Raw genomic sequence first — 26,498 nt, forward strand, 5'->3', positions numbered from 1 at the left:
GATTCATTTGTTTGAAAGAGTGAGAGAAGGAGAGACAGAGGAAGATATATTCCATCTGCTGGTTCATTCCCCAAACGGTTGATGCCAGGAGCCTGGAACTCTATAGGTCTCCCACGTGGATGTCAGGGGCCCAAGCATTTGGGCCATCTTCTGCTTTTCCAGGTGTATTAGCAGGGAGCTATATAAGAAGCAGAGCAACTGGGACTGGGAACTGATATTTTGATACGGGATACTAGTGTCCCAAGCAGCATCTTGACATGCTGCCACACATCAGCCCCTCTTTGCTCAATTTTAAATTGGATTTCATCTTTTTATTATTTAACTGTAGAAATCTTTATATAATTTACATAGTAGACCCTTCTGAGAATTATGCTGTGAATGTTATTTTCTACCTTTCTGTGGGTTGCTTTTTACTTTCGTTTTTTGAATAATAGATTTTTTTTCATTTGTATGAAAGAGTGATAGAGAGGGATAGACAGAGAAAGAGATCTTCCATCCACTGGTTCACTTCCCCAGTGGTTGCCATGGCGGGCTATGCCAGGCTGAAACCAGGAGCCTAGAATCTCTTTGAGTTTCCCAGGTACATTAGCAAGGAGCTGAATGGGAATAGCTGGGACTTGCACCAGCAATCTGATATGATATGTTATGCTGGTATCAGAAGAGGTAGCCTAATCTGCTGTACCACAGTGCTGGCCCCTCTTTTTGCTTTCTTGGTGGTTTCCTTTGGCAGAATGATTTTGAATTTTCAAGGAGTCACAATTTTATTTTCCATTTTAAGTTCATTAAAAATGGGTTTAATATTTAGGTGCTGCATCTCAAATTGTAACTTCTTATAACTTATTACAGATGCACCTATTGTGAGTATGTAAATTAACAATGTTGTAAAATTTAATTATATAAATATTTCCCTTAACGACTGAACTCTTTCAAATCCTGTTCCATTTTTTTTTTTTTGACAGGCAGAGTGGACAGTGAGAGAGACAGAGAGAAAGGTCTTCCTGTGCCGTTGGTTCACTCTCCAATGGCCGCCGCGGCTGGCACGCTGCGGCCGACGCACCGCGCTGATCCGATGGCAGGAGCCAGGTGCTTCTCCTGGTCTCCCATGGGGTGCAGGGCCCAAGCACTTGGGCCATCCTCCACTGCACTCCCTGGCCACAGCAGAGAGCTGGCCTGGAAGAGGGGCAACCGGGACAGAATCCGGCGCCCCGACCGGGACTAGAACCCGGTGTGCCGGCGCCGCAAGGCGGAGGATTAGCCTAGTGAGCCACGGCGCCGGTCTTCCTGTTCCATATTTTATTCATCTTTGGGTTAGTTATACTATTTTATCCCAAGTAAAAGATAGAATTTTTAAAAAAATTTTATTTATTTGAAAGAGTTAGAGAGGTAGAGACAGATGTCTTCCATCTGCTGGTTCATTCCCCAGATGGCTGCAATGGCCGGAGCTGAGCTAATCCAATGCCAGGAGCCAGGAGTTTCTTCAGTCTCCCACATGGGTGCAGGGGCTCAAGCACTTGGGCCATCTTTTGCTGCTTTCCCAGGCACATTATCAGGGAGCTGGATTGGAAGTGGAACAGCTGGAACTTGAACCAGTGCCCATATGGGATGCTGGTGCTGTGCCGCAGTGGGTTAAAGCCCCGGCCTACAGTGCTGGCCCTGAAGATAGAGTTTAAAAACACAGGCTGAGGCCTTTGACAGAGTGCATGATCAATAAATGTATTTGATAAATTAATGACTTTTTATGTTTAATGATGTCAAACAAAATTTTGGCTTCCTTTTTTCAGAAACTGTTAAGTCAATCTTTTAAAAAGGTTTATTTTTATTTATTTATTTGAGAGGTTGGGGAAGAGGGGGGGAGAGAGAGAGAGAGAGAGAGAGGAAGAAGAGGAAGAAGAGGAAGAGCGAGACAGAGATCTTTCATCTTCTGGTTTACTCCCCAAATGCCCAACACAGCCTAGCTGGGCCAGGTGCCACATTAGCAGGAAACTGATCCATAAGTACTGATTAACTGGAGCCTTAACCAGGCAGTCCAGTAGGGAATGCAGGAGTTCCATGTAGGGGCTTAACCTGCTGTACTATAATACCTGTCTGTAAATGTTTCTTGAAAAGCTGCTTTACATATGTTTTGATTTCTAAGGCTTTTTCAAATATAGGCTATATGAGTATACAAGTGAGACAACAAAAGCATAAAGTAGTTGATGATCTGTGAAGATGTATATAAGGATCAATTAGTGATTGTGATATTAATATAGGAATAATGCAAATATGAATTTTTTTTGCCTTTTAACCCCCAAACTTTTTAGTCCTTTTGAAACTGATTTATGGTAGGTAACTATCTTACAGAGTAGATTAAGGCTAGGATTTTGTGGCACATTTTAAATAGCTTAATAGTAAAGTTTAACTTCTATTTAATTTTATAATATCTGATATTATCTATATCAGATATAGCACATTGAGAATGCTCAATATCTTGGAAATATTATGCTAGCTTTTCTCTTAAATGATATTTTGATGTTAGGTAAGTGTATAGGTTGGTTATATCCTCTGAAATAATTGATTCTTTAAATTTTTACTTTGAATATGGATACATTCAGAAGACTTAGAGTAATGATTGATTTTCAGTTGGTCAGAGCTTTATATTTAATGAAATAAGTGGCAGACTAAGAAAATTCTTTAAATATTTCTTTTGATAGTGAAAGCAAGTTGAATACATTGGTGCAGAAGCTTCATGACTTCCTGGCACAGTCATCTGAAGAATCTGAAGAAACAAGCTCTCCTCCACGACCTACAATGCACCAAAGCATAGGTAAATTGAAAAACTTCTAGTCCTTTTTTTCTTTATTTTTGTGGGGTGGGTGGAGAGCAGGTATTAAAGGATTTCAGTTTGTGGAAAATTAGATTAGTGAGTAAAGAAACCCCTATTATATATCTTACTTAGAATCTCATATTCTAGAAGATTCTAATTTTGGTAAGTCAAAATATAAGTGTGTGGTTGTCTGGACTTCAGGAAGCATTTATTATGGTTTTATACATAATAGAAATGTCTTTTAGACATGGTGATGAAAGTTGACTGAAAAACTGGTGGTATTAGCAGAGGTGGGAGTAGTACAGACATATTTTATCTTACCAGTTACTTATGTATTGTTACATTTTTATGTTGTTTGAAAATATCTGTGAGTACATTTGGTGCATGTTTTTATATAGCCACTTAAGACCTCCTTTCTGTCCTTCTCTCTGTCGTAAAAAATGTGTGTGTTCATTTGAGAGGCAAGAGGGGGAGGGAGGAAAATACATAGAATTCCTATATTTTGGACCATACCCCAAATGCCTGTAACAGCTCCAGGGTTGGGGCTGAAGATGGGGGCTAGTAAAGCAATCCAGATCTCTCACGTGCATAGCAGGAACTCAGTTACTTGAGTTATCTCTGCTGCCTTTCAGGGTCTGAATTAGCAGTAAGCTGGCTCCAGGAGGTGGAGCTGGGTATTGATCCCAGTCACTATGACATCTGGTGTCAGGTTCATGAACCTTAACTGGTATCTTAACCACTAGGCAAAATTCCTGTCCCCCTCTCTACTTTTTAAAAATATCTTGTATCGGCCGGCACCGTGGCTCAATAGGCTAATCCTCCACCTAGAACCCGGTGTGCCGGCACCGCTAGTCCCGGTCGGGGCGCTGGATTCTGTCCCGGTTGCCCCTTTTCCAGGCCAGCTCTCTGCTGTGGCCCGGGAAGGCAGTGGAGGATGGCCCAAGTGCTTGGGCCCTGCACCCCATGGGAGACCAGGAGAAGCACCTGACTCCTGGCTTCGGATCAGCGCGGTGCGCGGGCTGCAGTGCGCCAGCCGTGGCGGCCATTGGAGGGTGAACCAACGGCAAAAGGAAGACCTTTCTCTCTGTCTCTCTCTCTCACTATCCACTCTGCCTGTCAAAAAAAATACTGTATCATGTGTTGGTTGTTATTTTCAGGGGTAGCTACATATATGGACCTGAACACACACACACACACACACTCTCATGATATATACACAAAAGTGTAAGATAGATCACATTGTAAAACTCAGACATGTGTGTAATTGGAGTTCCAGGAGAGAAGAGAAAGAATAGATCAGTGGTCAGATTTGTAGAGAGATTATCTAAGCATTTTCTTAAAGTGATGAATGATATTAGATTCCAGATTCAATATTTGGGAGCCCCAGAGAGATTAAACAACACCAAAAAAACTATAGGCACATCACAATCAAACTCCAAAAAGGAGAAAATTTTCTAAGTAGCCAGAGTAAAGAGATACTACTTCCAAAAGAGCAACAGTAACTCTAACAGCTTACATGACGTAAATGATAGAAGGCAGATAGCAGTGAAATGCTTTCTTTAAAGTGCCATATGAAAATAATTGCCAGCTCAGAACTCTCTATTCAGTGAAAATATACTTTAAGATTTTATTTATTTACTTGGAAGATAGAGTTACAGTGAGAGGGAGAGACAGAGAGAAAGGTCTTTCATCTGTTGGTTCACTTCCGAAATGGCTACAACGGCCAGAGCTGGATCAATCCGAAGCCAGGAGCCAGGAGCCAGGAGCTTCCTCCAGGTCTCCCACGTTGGTTCAGGGGCCCAACGACTTTGGCCATCTTCTACTGCTCTCCCAGGCCACAGCAGAGAGTTGGATTGGAAGAGGAGCAGCCAGGACTAGAATCAACGCCTATGTGGGATGCTGGCCCCCTCCTCCCCGACAGAAGATTAACCTACTGAGCCACAGTATCGGCCCTGAAAATATCCTTTTAAAATGAGGGATATGAGACTAGCATTGTGACATAGTGATTAAAGCCACTGCCTGGGGCGCTGGCATCCCATATAGGCACCCATTTGTGCCTCTATTTCTGATCCAGCTCCCTGCTAATGGCCTGGAAAAAGCAGTGGGTGGATGGTTCAAGTGTTTGGGTCCCTGCCACCCACATGGGAGACCCAGATGAATTTCCTGGCTTCTGGCTTCTGGCTTCTGCCTGGGCCAGCCCTGTCTCTGCTGCAGCTATCTGGGTTATGAACTAACAAATGGAAGATCTCTCTTTTTTTCTCCTCCTTCCTTTTCCTCTTCCTCTTCCTCTTTCTCTTTCTCTTTCTTTCTCTCTCTCTATTTCTCTCTCTGTCTCTCTCTCTCTCTCCCCTTCTCTCTCTCCTTCTCTCTCTCCTCCACCCCTCTCCCTCTCCGCGAGTCGTGGCTGCTACTCTTCCGATCCAGCTCTTTGCTGTGGCCTGGGAAAGCAGTGAAGGTGGCCCAAGTCCTTGGGCCCCTGCACCCATGTGAGAGACCCAGAAAAACCCCCAGGTTCCTGGTTTTAGATTGGCCCAGCTCCAAACATTGTGGCCATTTGGGGAGTGAACTAGCAAATTGAAGACTGATATCTCTCTCTCTCTCTCTCTCTCTCTTCCTCTGTAACTCTGCCATTCAAATAAAATAAATGTTACATTTTCATGAGTTGATGTTGAATCTTCTAAATTGATGCCGCATACTTACTTCATTCTAGTCTTCTCTTTTTCCTATTTAAAATATTTTACTCATTTATTTATTTGAAAGGCAGAAAGAAAGAGATAGGAAACAAGTTTCATTCACTGGTTTATTAATATCTGCCTTATTTTTTTAGTATGATGCCAATTTTATTTTATTTTAAAGATTTATTTTATTTATTTGAAAGAGTTATACAGAGAGGTAGAGACAGCGAGAGAGGTCTTCCATCTGCTGGTTCACTTCCCAAAAGGCTGAAGCGGCTGGAGCTGATCTGATCCGAAGTTAGGAACCAGGAGCTTCTTTCCAGTTTCCCACGTGGGTGCAGGGGCCCAACCACTTGGGCCATTCTCTACTGCTTTCCCAGGCACATTAGCTGGGAGCTGGATTGGAAGAGGAACAGCTGGGACTTGAACCTACACCTGTGTGGGATGCTGTCTCTGCAGCCTGAGGCTTTAACTTGCTGCACCACAATTCCAGCCCCTAATTTTGCTTTTTAAGTACAGCATTTTTTGATTATAAAATTGTACATATTTATGGGGTAGTGTGTGATGTTTCAGTTGTGTACAGAGTAAATAAATTGTTCATTTAACACTTCTTTGTGGTAATATTCAAAATCCTATCTTCTAGTTTTTGAAAATAGAGAAAAATATATAGTACATTAGAATTAATTATAATCACCTTACTGTGCAGTAGATCCCAAGAACTTCTTATTGTTATCTTGGAATAACTTAGTATCTCTTAATCAGCCTTTCCCCATCAACCTCTGGCAACCACTATTATACTTGCAAATTCTGTAGATTACTGTTTTTTAGACTCCATATATGTTTTAGATTCCACATATAAGTGAGATTCTGTGAGCCGTTGATTTTCTCCCTTTTCGCTTGCTTTAGGTTTGATTTGCTCTTATTTTCCCAGTATTTTATGATGAGATGAAATAGAATTTAGTGGTTTTAATTTTTTTATATAAACTGTAACCTAAATTTTTTATGTGAAATATCTTAGAAAATTACATGAGAAAATGTTTTGATACCAAAATACTCTTTTTAGAAATTACTGTGTCAAATAAGAGTGATTCTAGTCAGAATATTCCTCTTAGGCATATTTTAATGTGAGTACATGGCCAGTAATGGCCAGTACTGTCACCATTAATAACTTGAAAATGAGTTCTTGGAGGTGTAGGTATTAGTCTTCTGTTTGATAATGCATTGAAGAGATACATAATATTCTTTCATTTCTTTTTTAGATAAAACCAGTGGTTCTGGAAATAACTCTGATATGATTGAAAACAGCAGGGAAGAGGTAAGAATAATTGGAAGATTTTAGATATATTTATTTATTTCTAATAACGAACTGCAATATATGTCATTAAATTGCCTCTGGTTAATATATGCATGTGTTTAAAGTTACTTTTATACCAAAATTTCGTGATGTCACTTCAGTTTACTGGTAGTTCATCTTAAGAAGGTGTGCATTATTGCTGTGGTTCATTTCAGTTTACCTAAAATCATATTACCAAAGACTTTCTAATAGAAAGGTATTTATTCATTACTATATTGCAGCAGTGGTGTTTGAGATAGATGTTGTAGGCTTGATTGCGTGGGAGATCTCCCAAAATTTTCTGTTAAAGAGTCTCCTAGGCATGATTATATCAATTCATACTGGGGTCCTTTACCTGATGCACAGGCCTATGCTATGATTTTAGAATTCTTTCTACGTTGTACAAAAAATTGAATCCAATGTGAGTATATTGATTATACTGTCAGAATTAAGTAAATTTAGTATTTCAAAGCAAGCTGTAGAAGTTACTCTATGAGAAGAGTGACACATTTTCACATCCTAAAAACTCCCTACCTCTATTTGAATCTGATTACTTTTTTTAAAAAAGACTTATTTATTTATTTGAAAGTCAGAGTTAAACAGAGATAGAAGGAGAGGCAGAGAAAGAAAGAGAGAGAGAGAGAGAGCGGTCTTCCGTTTGCTGGTTCACTCCGAGTGGCCGCAACGTTTGAAGCTGTGCCGATTCGAAGCCAGGAGCCAGGATCTTCCTCCAGGTCTCCCACGTGGGTGCAGGGGCCCATGGACTTGGGCCACCTTCTACTGCTTTCCCAGGCAATAGCAGAGAGCTGGATTGGAAGTGGAGCAGCTGGGACAGGAACCGGCACCAATATGGCATGGCGGCACTGTAGGTGGTGGCCCAACCCTCTACGCCACAGCGCTGGCCCCTCTTACTACTTTTTACACCTTTGTTTTGTCCTTGTTGACTGGGGCTATGTGCATGGTATAGCAGCATATCATCTCTTACCACTTTAGCATGTAACAACAAAAATTTTAAAACAGAAATGTAATCTTTAGTCAGAGAAACTTAACAGTAATTGATGGTTTTTAAATTTTCTTTTAGAAAAATATTTAAGGCATATAAGTATTATATCATCACTATGTAAAAGATAATATTATAGCATAATAGTTAACTACAGGGATTTTGCTCTGAGTTTTGCTCACTTTCATATTTGTTTCTCATGTTTAGGGAACTAGCTCTTCAGAAAAATCCAGATCTTCAGGATTGTCACGATCAAAGAGGTTGGTTGATACTTAAGAGAAAATTGTCTTTTTCGGATTGCTTTATTTTTTGCTTTGTTAAAAGATAAATCTTTTGTGTGAACTTACTTCAAGCACCATTGTTCTAAGTAAACTATTCAAAGGCATGCATTTTAAAATGAGTACTATACTTTGGTAAGTCTTTTGTATCTGTTACCTGTTTTTAATTATTAATTTATTCCAATTTTGAATTTTAACAGTTTTGGAGAAGGATTTGTTAAGCATTTTGGCTCTTGTAATAAGTAGCTCATTTTAAATTTTTCTTGGATTCCACAAGGCTTTATACATTTTTGATGAATGTGTAATAATTATATATTTATGGAAAACATTATGATATAAGAAATTTATACAGTGTATACTGATCAAATAATGATAATTAGCATTTCTAACTCCTGATCATTTCTTTGTATTTGATACCTTCAAGTTCTTCTAGTTCTTTCTAAAATATTTGATATGCTATGTGGCCCCTTTCCTTAAAAAGAAGGGAAAAGGGAGAAATGTTGACTGTCTCATCAGGCAATATATAGGTTTTTAGGGCTATATGAAACTGTCTAGGGATGAGAGTAGCAGATTGTAAGTGAACTATATGAAGATCAAAGAAAGGAAAATATGCAGTTTTGTGCTAACTTGTCAAACAAATTATACATGAGGACAAACTATTTCTAAGTATATTATAATAACCAACAAAACTTTTGGAGGGAGTATGTTCTTATTAGAAGTTTGCAGGCTATTGGACTTTTGTTGTTTGTCACCAGTGAGAATGTCCCTTAATAAATAGAGCTTGCTTATAATAATTTATTCTCTAAAGTAGTGAGTCTTAGAGAGGAATGCCCTTTAAGAACCCCTTGGTAGGTTTTTTAGAATGTCTATGCTCTGGTCCTACCCCAGGCCTGCTGAATGATAATCTTCAGTAATATAATACAGAGATGTATACTTCCCCAGGTGATTTAATGTGCATCCCTGGTTGATAGCCACTACTCAATCCAAACATGTTTTTTATGTTCTATGGGTGTTCCAATTGTCAGAAATGTCCATAATTTTGTGGACTTAATTCTTTCATAGGAAACCTTCAATTGTAACAAAGTATGTAGAATCTGATGATGAAAAACCTTTGGATGAAACTGTAAATGAAGATGCTTCTAATGAAAATTCAGAAAATGATATTACTATGCAAAGTTTGCCCAAAGGTAATGTGTATCAATTTTTCATATGGAGTTGAAGTTGGAATGTATTTTTAAATATTACTGTAAAATTGGAACTTGATTACCATTCACTGTGTATAAAGGACCAAATTTGGCATTGTACTGATGGTGGTCTGGAAGTATACTTGGGGTCTTAAAAAGTTCATGGCAAATGTGTATCATGAAAAAAATCCATAGACTTCAAAATTCTTTGTAGTAACACATCTTTTAATTTCATTTCTGTGAACTTTTTGAAGTACTGTTTTATGATAATAATGTTATTCAGCTTTAGATTCTGGAATATTCCTTACCTTTGAAAAAATAAAATCTATTTTTTCTCCATTGGATTTTAGAGAAGAGGTTTTGTTTACAAATTATACTTGGATGTGGAAATAGTAAGCAGTTTAATATATTGGGTTTTGGTTCAGTAATGTTAATGTGTTTCCTTTATACAAAAATGTAACGATTACTTCAGAAAATTTTTCAGTGTTTATGTTCATCTACTTGAAAGGCAGAGAGAGAGAGAAAGAGAGAGAGAGAAAGATATGCACGTACAGACGCGCGTGCACACACACACACACACAAATTTCATCTGCTCATTCATTCTCCAAATGCCCTCAACAGTCAGGTCTGGGCCAGGCCAAAACAGGAGTATGGAGCACCATCTGGGTCTCCCGTGTGGGTGGCAAGGACCTAAGCTCTTGAGCTGTCATCTGCTCCTTTCCAGTTCACAATAGCAGGAAGCTGGATCAGAAGTTGAGCAACCAGGACTCCATCTGGCACTCTGATATGGGATGTGGGTATTCCAAAAGGCTGTTTAACCCACTATATAACAATGTCTGCCCCTTGAAATTTTGTTAGAAAGTTTTTACAGTCTAGCTTAGTCTTAATGCATTCTTAACTTTCCTAAGGGTAAAAGTCAAAGCTCATTATCAAAGATAGATTTAGGTATATTTTTTTATTATTATGTCCTTAAAAATGCTTGTCAGGTGCCTCTCAAAAGTTCTGACTGTAAAACCTTTTTAATTAAATGAGAGGTAAAAACCAAATAAGGATATTGAACTCTTTGTGGTTCAAGTATGAAAGCAATGTTATTAGATGATGTGAGGATGACAAAGGACTTTAGTAATTTTTCAGTGTTTCAGAGTCAAAATTTTGAATTTTTTTCTTTGTTAAACAGTATGTTCCTAGTGGCTTAGCAGCAGATTTTTTTCAGGTTATTCTCATGGTCACACCTTTTACAATGGTGTTTAAGAAACTTTTTTCCTTGTCTGTGTTTTAATGTCATAGTTTTAAATTGTGGAAGTTTTAAAATGTATGGTGGGTAGAGGGGTGGTACTTTGCTTAGCTAATGTAAATTAAAATTTATAAAATGAAATGCGAAAACACATGAAGAAAGGTGTTGATTAAAAGAAGAGAGAAAAAAATTGTTGGGCTACCATTTACTTGGCTTTACAAATCATGTGCGATAATTTTATGTAATGGTTTTCATGACCAAGGGCAGAAAGAGCATGAGAGTCTGAGTCTCACTGGAAGTAACTCACATTAGATTTTTACATTCTTGGTGTTTGTCACTGGGATTACTTCTGAGAGCTAGCAATTGGAACCTTTGTTTTCAAGGTACTGTGGAAGAAAGTCAGACCAAGTATGATGTTACTAACTGGAACTAAGCTGCGTTCTCACACCAAAACAAAAATTAGCCTCATTTCATGAGGTGAAATTCTGATGGTTATTATTACAGGTATTGTTGTAATACTCTGTTGAGTATTAATAGATGAAAAACTCTTACAGAATTTAACCTCTGTAATCTTCAAAACAGTGCTGTAAGGTAATTATTGTTTCTACTTGTAGAGATTAACAAATTCAGAGCTCAAGTAATATTTCAACTTTAAATTAAACTATCTCCTGATTTGCCTGTATCCAAAGCTAGTGAGTGTTCTTTCCACTCTGCTGCTTTGCTTCCATTTACAGAAGAATCAAAATTTCTAGCTTCTGTGATGTGCTGTGGTTTCTCTGAGTGAGAGTATATATGTGAAATGCTTGTTGTGAAGAGCACTTTTTGTTGTGGGGATTAAATTTACCACAGTCTATAAAAATCTCAATCCTCTGTGCCCTCTTTCCTCTCTCTCTTGTTCAGAGATTCAAAAATTCATTTACTAAGTTGACGCTGTAACTTGCTTGTTGAATAACATAGGCACATATTTCAGAGAACCCCTGACAAGTACTTTCTTAATTGTTGCCAATAATGTGCATTTACTAAGCTAGCAGTGTAGATAAATATTGAGACCCAGACCCTTTTTATTATGCTTACTGTATTTGTTCTTGAGAGACCATAATGAAAACTTAAATTGACAATCTTTGTCCTCATTTCACATGTTCACAATTAAGAAAGGTTGTTGTTTTTATTTCCATAGGTTCCAACAAATACTTTTATTATATGATTTATTGTTAGAGCACTTCAGCTTACGTATTTTAAAATTATGTGTAGTTTAAGACTCTTTAAGAACTTTGTAGAGTAGTAAAGCTTTGAGACACTAGTTGGGACATGCTGCATAATAGGTATAGCAGTACTAGAATGAACTTCATTGTCCTCTCTACTACTCCCTCCAAGCAGTATAAAACAACCCTTAGAAATCTTTTTCTGAGTTTCTGATTTGGATTATGAGAAGAATATGATGTCTTTTAGAAATACTTTTTCCTCTGACCACTTATTTTAAATACTCTTTATGGAATTAGCATGGGTATTCATATTCATAACAGGTTTTTTGATAGGCATGATAAGAATTCAGAACTGGGCTGAGACTTTCTATTTGATTTACAGATTCCTGTTAAAATCAGTTCATAATACTTTTTCTTCCTGTTTTTATGAACTGTATTCCAAGAAGTAATCTGTTGACATGTGGCCCTTTTATTATTATCTTGTTTTATTTACGCTTGTGAGATCCTTAAACAAGTATTGAAAGCTTGAAAGATACGGATTATGTACAAGCAATGTTGGCTTTATCTGAACGGAAGTCTTGTACTTCATTTGCACATTTAATATGTGTAATGGTTTTTTAAATGAAATCATTCTAGGTACAGTGATTGTACAACCAGAGCCAGTGCTGAATGAAGACAAAGATGATTTTAAAGGGCCTGAATTTAGAAGCAGAAGTAAAATGAAAACTGAAAATCTCAAAAAACGCGGAGGTAAATACAAGTGAAAATGAAACATGCGTTTAAATTGCTGTTTATCACCATATTGGAAAATCTGATATGCTTACTAAAAATACCTCCACTTTTCTGCCCATTGTTTATTTAAAAGCACTACTTAAAAGTAACTTCTGTTTCTCTCTGACCTCTGAAGCAGAAAAGGTTAAGCATTACTTCTCAAAACACCTTTGCCTTCAGTGGCTGTTATCTCAAGAAGCTTAGCATTTCCTTTTTTTTTTTTTTTTTAAAGATTTACTTATTTATGTGAAAGGCAGAGTTAGAGAGAGAGAGAGAGAGAGAGAGAGAGAGAAAGAGAGAGAGAGAAACAAGCAAGATCTTCCATCTACTGGTTCACTCCCCAAATAGCTACAATGGCCAGAGCTGGGCCCATCCTAAGCCAGGAGGCAAGAGCTTCTTCCGGGTCTCCCATGTGGGCGCAGGGGCCCAATATTTGGGCCATTTTCCGCTGCTTTCTCAGGCATATTCGCAGGGAGCTGGATTGGAAGTGGAGCAGCCAGGGCTTGGACCAGCAGCTATATGGGATGCTGGCACCACAGGTGGTGGCTTTACCCTCTGCACTACAGCACCAGCCCCAGCATTTCTTTTTCACATGTTAGATCTGTGTGCCAGAATACCATGTGTTTTCCCTCATCTGGAAAGAATTTCAGATTTGTGCAAACTCTTGTGTGTGACCTCAAGGTAACTTTATGCATATTCAGAACATTGTTATATAAAATTATGAACATCTGGGGTACTTATTAAAAATGCAAGTCCCTTGGCCCTGCTCCTTACAAATTAGAATTTCTGGGGAGGAGGTCAAGATTGTGCCCGGATTTGTTCTTATATGCACCGAAGTTTCGGGTCCATTGATCTAAGGATAGCAAAGCAGCGGAAAGTAGGAAGAAGGGAACTCCCTCCATCTGCCTGAGCCACCTCTCTGTCTGTCTACTCACACTTCAATACACAATGATTTTGGCTGTCTATAGAGAGTTCACATCAGGAGGATTCATTTAGAAGTTTAAAAATAATGCCTATATATTATCTTTGGGCAGACTAAAAATGCCAGAATCTATAATTATAAAAGGAGTGAATCTCCAAAATGCAGAACCTAACACTAAATTTCTAAAAAAGTATAATAAAGGCATGTCCATTTAATATTGATCCTGTTATATAACTGTGAAGTTCTTATTTTGGTGACATTTTGTGTATATTTTTATTTCAAAGCTATGATTATCTTGATGGAACTAGTAAAATAGGTCTCTACTTAATAAAGTATTAGATACTGGTTTTCAGATAAATAATTTATGATATATGTAGTAAAAATCAAGGAAATGTTGCTTAGTCTTTTTGTCCAAAATGGGTGTTCAAACCCTTTGACAATTTGGAAGATTTTTTGAGATTCCTTCATAATGGGGAAACAGTCATGACAACAGAGCTCACTAGAAGCAAGGTGGTATTTTTAAAATTTAAGTAGAAAGTGATGATAGGAAACAGCAGCAAGGTTTTTTCTCTCTGATCAGGAATCCTCTAGCTAAGACGGAAAACTGCATGACTGCATTGTGTCACGATTAATGTCTAAATGGTGTCTTTTGGAAAGGGACTCTGGAGTAGTCAGTGTCCAAAATGTAGATAGGGGCTGGAAGGAGAATTAAAGAACAACACTATTGTTGGAGAGTGTGTTTCTAGAGCCACTTTGGTATGCTGCTAGTATTTACTGTCAGCTGATAGGTCTCTGGAACATTATTAAGTGTGAGAAATGTTCATATCATCATGCTTAAGGTAATTTATATGTATGTTTATAGCCATACAGTAGCGCTTAAATCTTTTATATTTACTTTTGAGTTAATGATTTACAACATTTTTAAGCTATTAGAAATCATACCTCATATACATAAGTATAATAAACTAGTGATCTGAGATATTGACTTCTTGTAATTAATATTCAAACATTTTAGGAAATTAGTTCCAAAGTTGAAACCTAATTTAGGAAAGTTTCCAGAATGTAAACTTTATATCAAATAATGTTGGAACAAAATTATAGCACAAAGACTTAGCTAAAGTGACAGTTTCATCAGCTACATTCCTTTAAATATGGTAGCCCGTTTTGACATACTTTCCCTAGTTTGTTAGAAAACATATTTTACACTTAACTTTTCTTCCTGGGACAATAATTTTGTTCTCTCTGTAAAACCATTAAAATATATTGAACTCAGAACTGAAATGCCTCTGCCATTTACACACTGTTATAATCTTTAAGATATTTCATAACTAAAATAAGTTTTAAACATACGTGCACCGAAATTAGTACATAAAGTAAAGTAACATTTCAACATTTTACCATATTTGCTTCAGATCTCACTTAAATAAAATATTGATTCAGTCCTACTTTCATCCATTTCCCCTTCTTCCCACCCCACCAGGTAATGATGATCTTACAGTTTTATGCATGTGCATGTGTATGCATGTTTTTCTATGTTTTCTGTATATGTATGTGTTCATAAAGCATTTTCATTTAAAAATGTACAGTAATATACTGTATATATCCTTTGGGAATCTTTCTCATTCAACATTGTTTTTGAAAAGAATCCATTTCAGTAAATGTACATGTACTTTGTCTATTTTTCACTGCTGTTTAGGATTCCCCTGTAGTATGAATAAACCACTGTGTATCCATTCCACAATATGAAGTTGTTTCCAGCTTTTTATTTTTTAATTTTCTAGTTAGTGCTGCAATGAATATCCTCACATAGGATTCCTTTTACACATGTGGGAGAAATTCTCTAAAGGATCTCCTAGGTTTTAAGAGTTCTTTAGTGATGTACACTCATGATCACATAACAGATGCTTGCTTAATATTAACACTGGATAAGCATTCAGACAATAGCTTTTATTATCTGAATGATATCATTCTTTGAAATGAAAAAGTGCATTTTATATTTGTTTCTTTTAGAATAACAATATATAAATAGTCAAGATCAAATAAAAACATTGGACAATGTGATTTAAAATATTAGCAGCATATGTAGTAAATCTTTAAGTTGTCTTTTATCTCCTAAAATTGTATGATGATGTCCTTATATATGAAATGTTTTTAGCTACTACAGGTAAATAATGGCAATAATGTTTGGGCCCATGGCACTTGGGCCCTAAAAACTAACAGTACAAAACAAAATTAAAAAATGAGAGATGTATTTTTTTGGCTTTTATTTAGGAATAGAGACAAAGAGACAGGTGTTTTTTTTTTTGGTTTTCTCCTTTAGTGAATGCAGGCATTTTCACCAGCATATTTTGAATCACAATATACTGTTTCAAGATCTTTGTTGCACATTAAGATCATTTGTAAAACTTAAGTCTAAGAGGGGCTGGTGTTGCCGCGCAGGAGATTAAGCTGCAACAATCAGTGCCAGCGCCCCATATCAGCACTGGTTCGAGTCCCAGCTGCTCCACTTCCCATCCAGCTTCCTGCTAATGCACCTGGGAAAGCAGCGGAAGGTGGCCCAAATGCTTTGGCTCTCATCACCCTCGTGGGAGTCCTTGATGGAGTTCCTAGCTTTTAGCTTCTGGCTGACTAATCCCTGACCATTGTGGCCATTTGGGAAGTGAACCAGCAGATGGAATCATATTCTTTCTCTTACCCTCTTCCCCCTCCTTCCCTCCACCTCTCTCTCTCCCTCTTTCTCTATAATTTTGCCTTTCAAATAAATAAGTAAATAAATCTTAATTTAAACAATGTCTAAGTTTGTACTTTAGTGGCTTACAGGTAGGAATGGCTATCTGTGTCTTTTTTTAAGAAAAAGATTTATTTATTTTTAATGCACAAGTGAGCAAGCAGGAGAGAGAATGTCTTTTTCCAAGTGGCCACACTGCTGGGGCTGGGCCAGGTGAAGCCAGGAGCCTGGAACTCCATCCAGGTCTCCCATGTGAGTGGCAGGGCCCCAAGTACTTGGACCATCATCTGCTGCATTGCCTTCTCAGGCATATTAGCAGGTAGCAGAACCAAAAGTGGAGCAGCTGGGAATTGAACCAGTGCTCCCATGTGGGGATGCTGACATTGCAAGCAGTTGCCTAACCTGCTGTGCCACAATGTCAGCCTCATTAACTATGGTTCTTCAGGTGATTCTAATGTTAACCTCAGATTCTGAAGCACTGCCTTAGCAGAACTAAGAACAATAGTGAAGCAGGAAAGATTTTCACTTTCTTTTTCCCTGAGTAGGTGTCTTCAATATGTTTTTCTGTAGGTAGTTTGGAACGGAGCTCTGCCTTTCTCCCCATCTTTACTGATGTTCTGCTGCTAAGACAGATAGGCCTACATTGTTTTATTTATAAATGGTAGTCAGTATTGATATGGAGTAGACATAGAAGGCAGGTTAATGGGGACTCATGGTTAGTACTGAAGTAAATTTTAGCAGGGAAATTGAATATTACAGAAATACCAAGTTTTCACATACTATGTGCTAGAATTTGTGCAGACAATTACTTTGAGAAGAAAAACCTTTATGGCATGCCTTATGGTTGCAGAAGAATGTTTTCCATATATGTGACTGTGTTCCCCATTCTTTAAGACTCAATACGGAATTTATTTACAAAGCAATAGCAAAATTCATAAGAGCTCTTGCTCCCTAATTTTTAGAACTTCTTTATGGAGACTCTTTATGTTATATCAAATTGTTCTGAGAAATGGGACTTGCATTCTGTAAAACCAAACAAATTAGGATTTGTAGCTTGGAGATTGCCAAGGTTATTATGCTTTTACTAAGCCAGTAAAGTTAACTTTTTGAAAACTTTGGTCCAAAATGCATTTCCTAAGGATTATGAAGTATCTCATTTCTAATACAAACATTTCAAAGTGCTGACTAAATATCTTTATGTATGTGTAAATGTGTGAATAATTGTCACTCCTTTCTCCTAGAAGATGGGCTTCATGGGATTGTAAGCTGCACAGCTTGTGGACAACAGGTCAATCATTTTCAGAAAGATTCCATTTATAGACACCCTTCACTGCAAGTCCTTATTTGTAAGGTATGTAATGATTTGTTGATGAAGTCTCTGCCATTTGAGGGCTTACATTGTAATGGGGGGGCATAAAGGACTCAGGTCATGTGGCTTTCTAATGTAAGGGATAATAAGCTGATATCTGAAAGATGAATAAAAATTAGCCTGTTGAAGTGGAATTAGTTCAGCATGTTTTAGTCAGAGGCAACATGGTATTCAAAGACTGCTAAGTGAGGGAGAACTAGCTGTGTTTGAAAACCTGCAGACTGTGTTTGCTTGCATTTGTGTGTTTTATAGCTTTCCCTGCTTCTCCAAATCTAAGCTCTCCACAGGTAGCATGGTTTTGACATAACTCGGAGACAGTAGAATTAAAAATGCTTTACATGTGATGATTATAGTTTCAATAGTCTGTGTATACTTTTCACTAGTAATACCTTGAAGTTATATAGTATTAAGGTTGTGTGTCATAATACTGTTACATTTATTCCTATATTTTCTAATTAAAAAAAACCCTGCTTTTGAAATGCAGGGGCAGGTCCTGTTTTCCTTGGAGTTCTTGCTCTAGATCTTTCTTGCATCAGTTTTGATATTTATTTATTTGAAAGGCACAGCAACACACAGAGAAAGAGAGATCATCCATTCTCTGGTTCACTCCCAAAATGGCCACAATAGCCAGATTTGGGGTAGACCAAACCCAGGAGGTTTCCTACATGTGTGGCTGGGGCCCAACCACTTGGGCCATTGTCCCATGCCTTCCAAGGTATGTTAGCAGGAAGCTGGATTGGAAGCAGAGCAGCAAGGGACTCAAACGGGCTCTCCCCTTTGGGGTGCAGGCATCACAGGTGGTGACTTAACCTCTATGCCATGATGCTGGCCCCTTTCATAAACTTTTATATAAGGCATAAGGGTGCTTGATATGAAAATCTGCTTCAAATGTTTAATTTCTTAATGTGTTCCTGCCTGGAGGATACTGTTATTGGATATTTACATGTTTCAATTTGCTCCTTTATAAAACACTCGTTTGGGTGCACAGACACACACACACACACACACACACACACATATACATAAACTTTTACATTTTTGATGACTTTAAATAAATAACATTTTTGTCTTTTATGAATTTTAAGAATTTTGAGTAAAGTTTCCCCTTCCTCTTTTAATAGAATTGCTTTAAGTATTACATGAGTGATGATATTAGCCGTGACTCAGATGGAATGGATGAACAATGTAGGTAGGTATATATTCAATACTGTCTTCGTCTGGGCAGAAATACTACCAGGCCTTTTTATTACCTTCATCTTTTGTAGTGTCGTCATAGATGTCTTTAATGGAAAGTTGTCCTTTTCCAAAAAGCCTTAGGTTTATGTCTAGTTTTCTTATAAATAATAAGCAGTTAACCTAAAATACTACTAAAGTTGCTGGCAGGAAAATGTAAATTGCTTTAATAATGAAGAAATCAAAATGAATTTCATTGGGAATTATATTTCAATTATTTACTATTTCAACTATTTTAATAATATTTTAAAACCTTTCAGATGGTGTGCAGAAGGTGGAAACTTGATTTGTTGTGACTTTTGCCATAATGCCTTTTGCAAGAAATGTATTCTGCGCAACCTTGGTCGAAAAGAGCTCTCTACAATAATGGATGAAAACAACCAGTGGTATTGCTACATTTGTCACCCAGAGCCTTTGTTGGACTTGGTCACTGCATGTAACAGTGTATTTGAGAATTTAGAACAGTTACTGCAACAAAATAAGAAGAAGATAAAAGTTGATAATGAAAAGAGTAATAAAGTATATGACCATACATCTAGATTTTCTCCAAAGAAAAATAGTGCAAATTGTAATGGAGAAGAAAAGAAATTAGATGACTCATGTTCTGGTTCTGTAACCTATTCTTATTCAGCACTAACTGTGCCCAAAGAGTTGATTAAGAAAACAAAAAAGCTAATTGAGACCACAGCCAACATGAACTCTAGTTATGTTAAATTTTTGAAGCATGCAACAGATATTTCTGAAATCAATGCAGCTACAAAGTTACGGCAACTTAAGGCTTTTAAATCTGTGTTGGCTGATATCAAGAAGGCTCATCTTGCATTAGAAGAAGAGTTGAATTCAGAGATTCAAGCTTTGGACAGTATCAACAGAGAGAAACATACCAAAGAGCACAAGGTCATAGATACTAAGTCTGAAACAAAAGTACGAAAAGGAGAGAAACCCTGTGCTTTGGAAAGGAAAGACATTTCCAAATCAGACACTAAACTGTCAAGAAAACACATAGATAGTGAGCACATGGATCACAATGTTGCAACAGAGGAACAAAGAGCAAACAAAAGCATTAGTGGTGAACATAAGAAGTCTGATAGAAAAGAAGAACCTCAATATGAACCCACTAACACTGCTGAAGACTTAGATATGGATATTGTGTCTGTTCCTTCTTCAGTTCCAGAAGACATTTTTGAGAATCTTGAGAATGCTATGGAAGTTCATTGTACAGTTGATTATCAAGGAGATGGCAACAGTGGAACTGAGCAAGAACTGGAGCATTCGCCTGTAAAATCGAATATCCCTTCAAAAGACAACAGAAGAGGTATTAAATCAAAAACTACAGCTAAAGTAACGAAAGAATTGTATGTGAAACTGACACCTGTTTCCCTTTCTAATTCCCCAGTTAAAGGTGCTGATTATCACGACGTTCCACACGACAAAGATGACTATAAAAGTTCTAGTCTAAATCCCAAGTCAGAGAAACGTGGACCTGGACAGGAAAGCAGTGATAATGAGCCTTTGCTTGAAAATGAGCTTTCATTACCTTTAGAAGATTCTGATCTTCGAAGATCCCCACGTGTGAAGACTACACCTTTGAGGCGACAGACAGAAACCAACCCTGCAACATCTAATTCAGATGAAGAGAGTCATGAAACAGTTAAGGAGAAGCAAAAATTATTAGTTCCAATGAGAAAAAAGGATAAGAGAAATTCTTCTGACAGTGCTGTGGATAATCCAAAACCTACTAAATTGCCTAAATCTAAGCAGTCAGAGTTGGTAGATCCAAATTCAGATTCTGATGAAATGCTAACAGTCCTCAAAGAAGTAAGCAGGATGAGTCACAGTTCTTCTTCCGATACTGATATTAATGAAGTACATACAAATCACAAGACTCAAAGGGGGAAAGATGATAAAGGAAAAAGGAAACGGAAAAGTTCTACTTCTGGGTCAGATTTTGATATTAAAAAAGGCAAATCAACTAAAAATACTATGATTTCTAAAAAGAAACGACAAAACCTGTCTGAATCTTCTAATTATGACTCGGAATTAGAAAAAGAGATAAAGAGTATGAGTAAAATTGGGGCTGCTAAAACAACTAAAAAAAGAGTTCCAAATAAAAGAGATGATTCTTCTGAAGATGAAAAACACAACAAAAAAGGAATAGATAATCAAGGGCAGAAAGAAGGATCATCTGATGATGTTGAAAGGAAACAACAAAAAGAGAATTTCTCTTCAGCAGAAGGTACAGTTAATAATGACAAGACCCTCATAGAATTAAGAGACCGTCTCTCTAAAAATCAGCAGCCAAATGTTTCCTCTGATGGTGCTGATAAGCCTTCTTCTGGAAAAGAGGAGAGTTTAAATTCTCTAGAAGACAAAAAGGTTGCTGAAGCTAAAGAAAAGAGCAAACGTCTGAAAACCAAAATTTGTAAGAAAGTACAGGGTGGCATATCTGATGTTGCTGAGAAATTCCCAAAGAAAGAGCAAAGTGACGAATCCTCTGAAGATGATAAAAAGCAGAGTAAAAGGGGGAGTGAAGGAAAAGAAAAGAAAACTACAGATTTCAAGAAAAAAATTAAAATGGATCAACAAGAGGAATCATCATCTGATGGAATGGAGAAATCACCTGAGGGAGAAGAAATTCATTTTTCAAAGGGCATAAAACAAAATAAAAATAGCACAACTGATGGGGAAAAGAAAAGTAAAAAAATAAAAGATAAAACTTCTAAAAAGAAAGAAGAATTACTTGATAATGCTGAGAAGTTACCAGGGAAAGGGGATAGTTATGACTCTTTAGAAGAGAAAAAGAATAGGAATGGAGCATCTGGTAGAGCGAAGAAAAGGTCCAGCTTGTCTGAAAAGAGTTCAAGGAAGAGACAAGATTGTTCGTCATCTGATACTGAGAAATACTCTATGAAAGAAGATGGTTGTGATTCTCCAGATAAGAGACTGAGAAGAATAGAACTGAGGGAAAGAAGAAACTTAAATTCAAAGAGAAATACCAAGGAAATACAAATTGGCTCATCATCTTCTGATGCAGAAGAAAGTTCTGAAGATAATAAAAAGCAGAAGAGACAAAGAACATCAGCTAAAACTAAGGCAGGCAATATCAAGGATAAAAAGAGAAACTCCATAAGAACAAGCACTAAAAGGAAGCAAGCGGACATTACTTCCTCATCTTCTTCTGATATAGGTGATGATGATCAGAATTCTATAGGCGAAGGGAGCAGTGATGAGCAGAAAATTAAGCCCGTGACTGAAAATTTAGTGGTATCTTCACATACTGGATTTTGCCAATCATCAGGTATGCAGAAATAAATTAAAAATCATAATTTGTTTTCCACTCTTGCAAAACTGCTAATATGCCCTGAAGCCAAATTTAGAACTATTATGTAGGGATTTACTATAAAACCTTTCTCTATTTTTTATCTCATCATTGGATGGTATTTCGAATATTGTTTGTTTTCTGTATCAAGAATTCCCATATTTGTTGGATAAATAGCAACATTTTTTAAAATCAGTGTTTAATGCAGTTTTTGGAGTAATGAGCAGTAGCTTATGAAGGAAAGTCAGTCAGACTGCTGTCAGTTGGGCAGCAGATATTTATTCATGTAAAGGAGATAACTGTTTGATGCTGGTATGAACTGCTTTGTCATGTATATTACTATTTATTTATTTGAGAAGCAGAGAGAGAAAGAGCTCCCATCTACTGGTACACTCCTGAAATGCCCACAAAAGTTGGGGCTGGGCTGGCGTCAAGCTGGGAGCTTTGAACTCAGTAGTCCACATGGGTTGCAGGAACCCAAACGGTTGAGATATCACTGCTGCTTTCCTGGATCTGCATTAACAAGGAGGTGGAGCCAATTGGGGCAGTGCTGTGGCGAAGCAGGTAAGCCACCGCCTGTGGTGCCGACATCCCATGTGGGCACCAGTTCAGGTCTTGACTGCTCCACTTCTGATCTGGTTCTTAACTGTAGCCTGAGGAAGCAGTGGAAGATTGCCCAAGTCCTTGGGCCCCTGCACCCACGTGGGCAACTGGAAGGAAGCTTCTGGCTCCTGGCTTCAGATCATTCAAGCTCCTGCCATTGCGGCCATTTGGGGAGTGAACCAGTGGATGGATGGATGGATGGAGGATCTTTCTCTCTCTCTCTGCTGTCTGTCTTTGACTCTACCTCTCCAAAAAAAAAAAAAAAAAAGAGCTGGAGCCAACTGTTCAACCCAGGTACTCTGATGGGAAAGCCAGGCATCTTAACTTCTAGGCTCAATGTGCCTGCCCTGATACGGCTTTTTACATTACCACAGATAACTTCTTGTCCCATTTAATCATCTGAAGTAATACAATTTTTTTCTTTGTCAAAACCCTTTGATGATGTTCATTACATAATTTCTAATAACATGAACAGATACTTTGCTTTTAAACAATATCATCAAAATGAAGAAAGAAAATTTACCAAGTGAGTGGATTATACCACCCTTATATAAAGATAGATTACCAGGAACATTTGGGCTTGGATCAACTGGTCAATGATTCCAAGAAAGATAATTTAAAAATGTTTTAATCATTATTGCAGTTCTTTAAAATCATTTGAATTAATTAATTTGCACTGGTAACTTGTAAGTAGTCATTTAAGTAAGTAGTCATTTAAAAATTTTTGTAAAGTAAATTTGACATAAAGCTGTTTCCAACATAGGCAGAATTTTAAAAATGTTCAGCCTTTATGTTTCCTAGTTAGGTTTTAATGTGTTTAACTTGTTTTTTAATACAACTATATATTTTTTAATGGCACACTTGTATAGTTACTTGCTTTGAAAACCAAGTGTGATATGCATGATGTCTACTTCCGTTTGATGCTCTGCTACATAGGTATGTAGGTGGAGTGTTGCCTCCATGGCTGTTGTATTTTTTTTTTTAACAAATTGTATGCGTAAATATGCTATTCTTCTTGATGGTAGTGGTGTTCTTTTTTTTTTTTTAAAGATTTATTTATTTATTTGGAGGCAGAGTTAAAGACAGAGGTCTTCCATATGCTGGTTCAACTCCCCAAATGGCTGCAACGGCAGGAGCTGGGCTGATCTGAAGCCAGGAGCTTCTTCTGGATCTCTCATGCAGTGCAGGATCCCAAACACTTGGGCCATCTTCTACTGCTTTCCCAGGCCATAGCAGAGAGCTGGATGGGAAGAGGAGCAGCCAGGACTCAACTGGTGCTTTTATGGGATTCCGGCACCACAGGCAAAGGCTTAACCTAGCATGCCACAGTGCTGGCCCTGGTTGTTGTGCTTAAAAGTCCTCAGTCTCTTGCCTGAAGTTCTTAGAGCTTTTATGTTTAAACATTTACAACTTTTTTGGTTTTTCGAAAGATAATATAGACTAGTTATTTAATATATTTTATATAAGCCTCGGTAGGATCTGATGCAACCCCAAATAATCAAACACAGTATTCTTGCAGTATAATTTTTGAATATTCAGATTTAGAGGAATCAACAGTTCAGATAAGATTTTGCTGCCAAATGAACTTTGACAGCACCTTAATTTTTTGAGAGCATTTTGCATTTCAGAATTGTGTATATGGATTTTGGTTTGTATTAAATGCAAAATATAATAGTTACTTTGTTATCAAATGAATATTTTAGTTATCAGGTTAATTGGAGAAAACCTTATTAATGATTAATGTAAGAATAATTGTGATTAATTATGTTAAGTATTCTCAATATCAAATTGTATGCTTCTTAATTTATCTTTACTTTTGGAAAATTGATTTCAAATTTTTCACTGCATTTCCCAAAGTCTCACTTGATTTGACACATAAGAAGCTTTCTGTTATTCACCAAGGACTTGGGCCATCCTCTGCTGCTTTCCCAGGTACATTATGCAGGGAGCTGGATCTGAAGTGGATCAGCCAGTACTCGAATCAATACCCATTTGGGATGCCAGTGCTGCAGGCTGGAGCTTTAACCCACTGCACCCCTGCGCCAGTCCCATCTATAATTCTTTAATCCACTAGTCTAAATCATTGTGTTCCATTTCGAATTTTTAAAGATATTTATTTGAAAGGCATAGTGACAAATAAAGAGACAAAGATATGTTCAGTTTGCTGGTTGATTTACCAAATGCCTCTAGTAGCTGAAGCCATCATCTGTTTCCTCCCAGATGCATTAGCAGGAAGCTGGATTGGAAATGCGGAGTAGCTCAGATTTGAACCAGGCACTCTTTTTTTTTTTTTTTTAAAGCTTTTGTTTACTTTTTTGAGAGAGAGAGAGTTACAGACAGTGAGAGGGATAAATAGAGAATGAGGTCTTCCTTCCATTGGTTCACTCCTCAAATGGCTGCAGTGGCCGGAGCTGCAATGATCCGAAGCCAGGAGTTTATTCCGCGTCTCCCATGTGGGTGCAGGGGCCCAAGCATTTGGGCCATCTTCTACTGCTTTCCCAGGCCACAGTAGAGAGCTGGATCAGAAGAGGAGCATTCGGGACTAGAAATGGCACCCATATAGGATGCCAGCGCCGCAGGCGGAGTATTAAACTGTGCCATGGCGCTGGCCCCACCAGGCACTCTTAATACAGGATGCAGGAATAATCTCAAGCAGTGGCTTAACTTGCTGTGCCACAACACCTGGTTTTTTAAACTTTGATCTGAAGGTGCAGGAGCCTGATTGGGACGTAAACATTTTGTCTAGGTTGTATGTAGAGAAGCCTTGAGGGTCCATCATTTCAACAGATTCCTGTCTTTCAGTTGGTTTTGTGGCACAAACCTTGTTTTTTGGGATATTTTTACTCTGTATAGTTTAGACTAAGCTGATTATTTTAGACGGGGTGGAGGGGAGATAAATTTGCTGGAGAATTTAACACATCCAAACCCAGGCTTTGAAATTACTCCAGCAGAACAGAATATGAAGGGCCTTGGCTGTGAGCTAAGGATAATTAACCTTCCTTGAGAATTTTCTTGGCGGCCAGGCAATGTAATGTAGTGGATTAGCCGCCTCTTGAGACACCCACATCCCAAATACCCACATTGTATTGGAGTGCTGATTCAAGTCCCAGCTCTTCTGCTTCAGATCTAGATGAAGCTCCTGGTTCCTTTGGCCTTGCCCATCCCCAGCTGTTAAGGACATTTGGAGAGTGAACTAGTGGATGGAAGATCTCTTCCTGTGTTTGTCTCTCTTTGTTTCTGTCACTCTGCCTTTGAAACAAATAAATCTTTTTTAAAAAATTTATATGTGTGCTCTATAAGCATGCCAAATTCATGTTTCCTCTAGTATGTTCAACCTAATTTAGTCAAGAATATTACTAATCTTTTTTTAAAGATTTATTTATTTGAAAGCAGAATTAGAGAGAGGCAGAGAAAGGGAGGGAGGGAGGGAGGGAGGGAGAGAGAGAGAGAGAGAGAGAGAGAGAGAGAGATATCTTCCGTCTGCTGGTTCACTCCCCAAATGGCTGCAATGACTGGAGCTAGGCTGATCCAAAGCCAGGAGCCAGGAGGTTCTTCTGGGTCAGCCCCAGAAGGACTTGGGCCATCTTCCGCTGGTTTCCCAGGCCGTAGCAGAGAGCTGGATGGGAAGTGGAGCAACCGGTGCCAGTGTGGGTTGCCTGTACTGCAGGCAGTGGCTTTACCTGCTGTGCTACAGTGCCTGCCCCTTTTACTAGATCTTAAATGCTCCCCTTTCCAATGAGTTTCACAGATACTAATTGATTAAGGAGTATTTCGGCAGTCTGTGATAGGTACATTTTCCTGGAAATTTGAGTTTGGGAGTGACATGACCAAAAGCATGATCCTA

The 26,498-nt window shown here is 37.9% G+C and overlaps 1 protein-coding gene across 27 annotated transcripts in view; it reads left to right on the forward strand.

Moving 5' to 3' along the window:
• Positions 1-26,498, forward strand: part of ATRX (ATRX chromatin remodeler) — a 201,291-nt gene that overhangs the window by 33,967 nt on the left and 140,826 nt on the right. For 7 of the 27 annotated variants that reach the window (XR_011385580.1, XR_011385579.1, XM_051827346.2 and 4 more), the window contains 9 exons: positions 2,691-2,803; positions 6,738-6,793; positions 8,019-8,071; positions 9,152-9,276; positions 12,346-12,459; positions 17,372-17,481; positions 18,621-18,688; positions 18,993-22,030; positions 24,512-24,586. Coding sequence is in view for 25 of the 27 variants with exons in the window: in XM_051827346.2 (XP_051683306.1) it covers positions 2,691-2,803; positions 6,738-6,793; positions 8,019-8,071; positions 9,152-9,276; positions 12,346-12,459; positions 17,372-17,481; positions 18,621-18,688; positions 18,993-22,030; positions 24,512-24,586 (3,752 nt within the window). In the remaining 2 variants the exon portion in view is untranslated. The remainder of the gene's footprint in view (positions 1-2,690; positions 2,804-6,737; positions 6,794-8,018; positions 8,072-9,151; positions 9,277-12,345; positions 12,460-17,371; positions 17,482-18,620; positions 18,689-18,992; positions 22,031-24,511; positions 24,587-26,498) is intronic. The other 20 variants (XM_051827354.2, XM_070067087.1, XM_070067088.1 and 17 more) reach the window with 10 other exon arrangements.

Source organism: Oryctolagus cuniculus, chromosome X, assembly GCF_964237555.1.
Source record: "Oryctolagus cuniculus chromosome X, mOryCun1.1, whole genome shotgun sequence".
Classification (NCBI taxonomy): Eukaryota; Metazoa; Chordata; class Mammalia; order Lagomorpha; family Leporidae; genus Oryctolagus; species Oryctolagus cuniculus.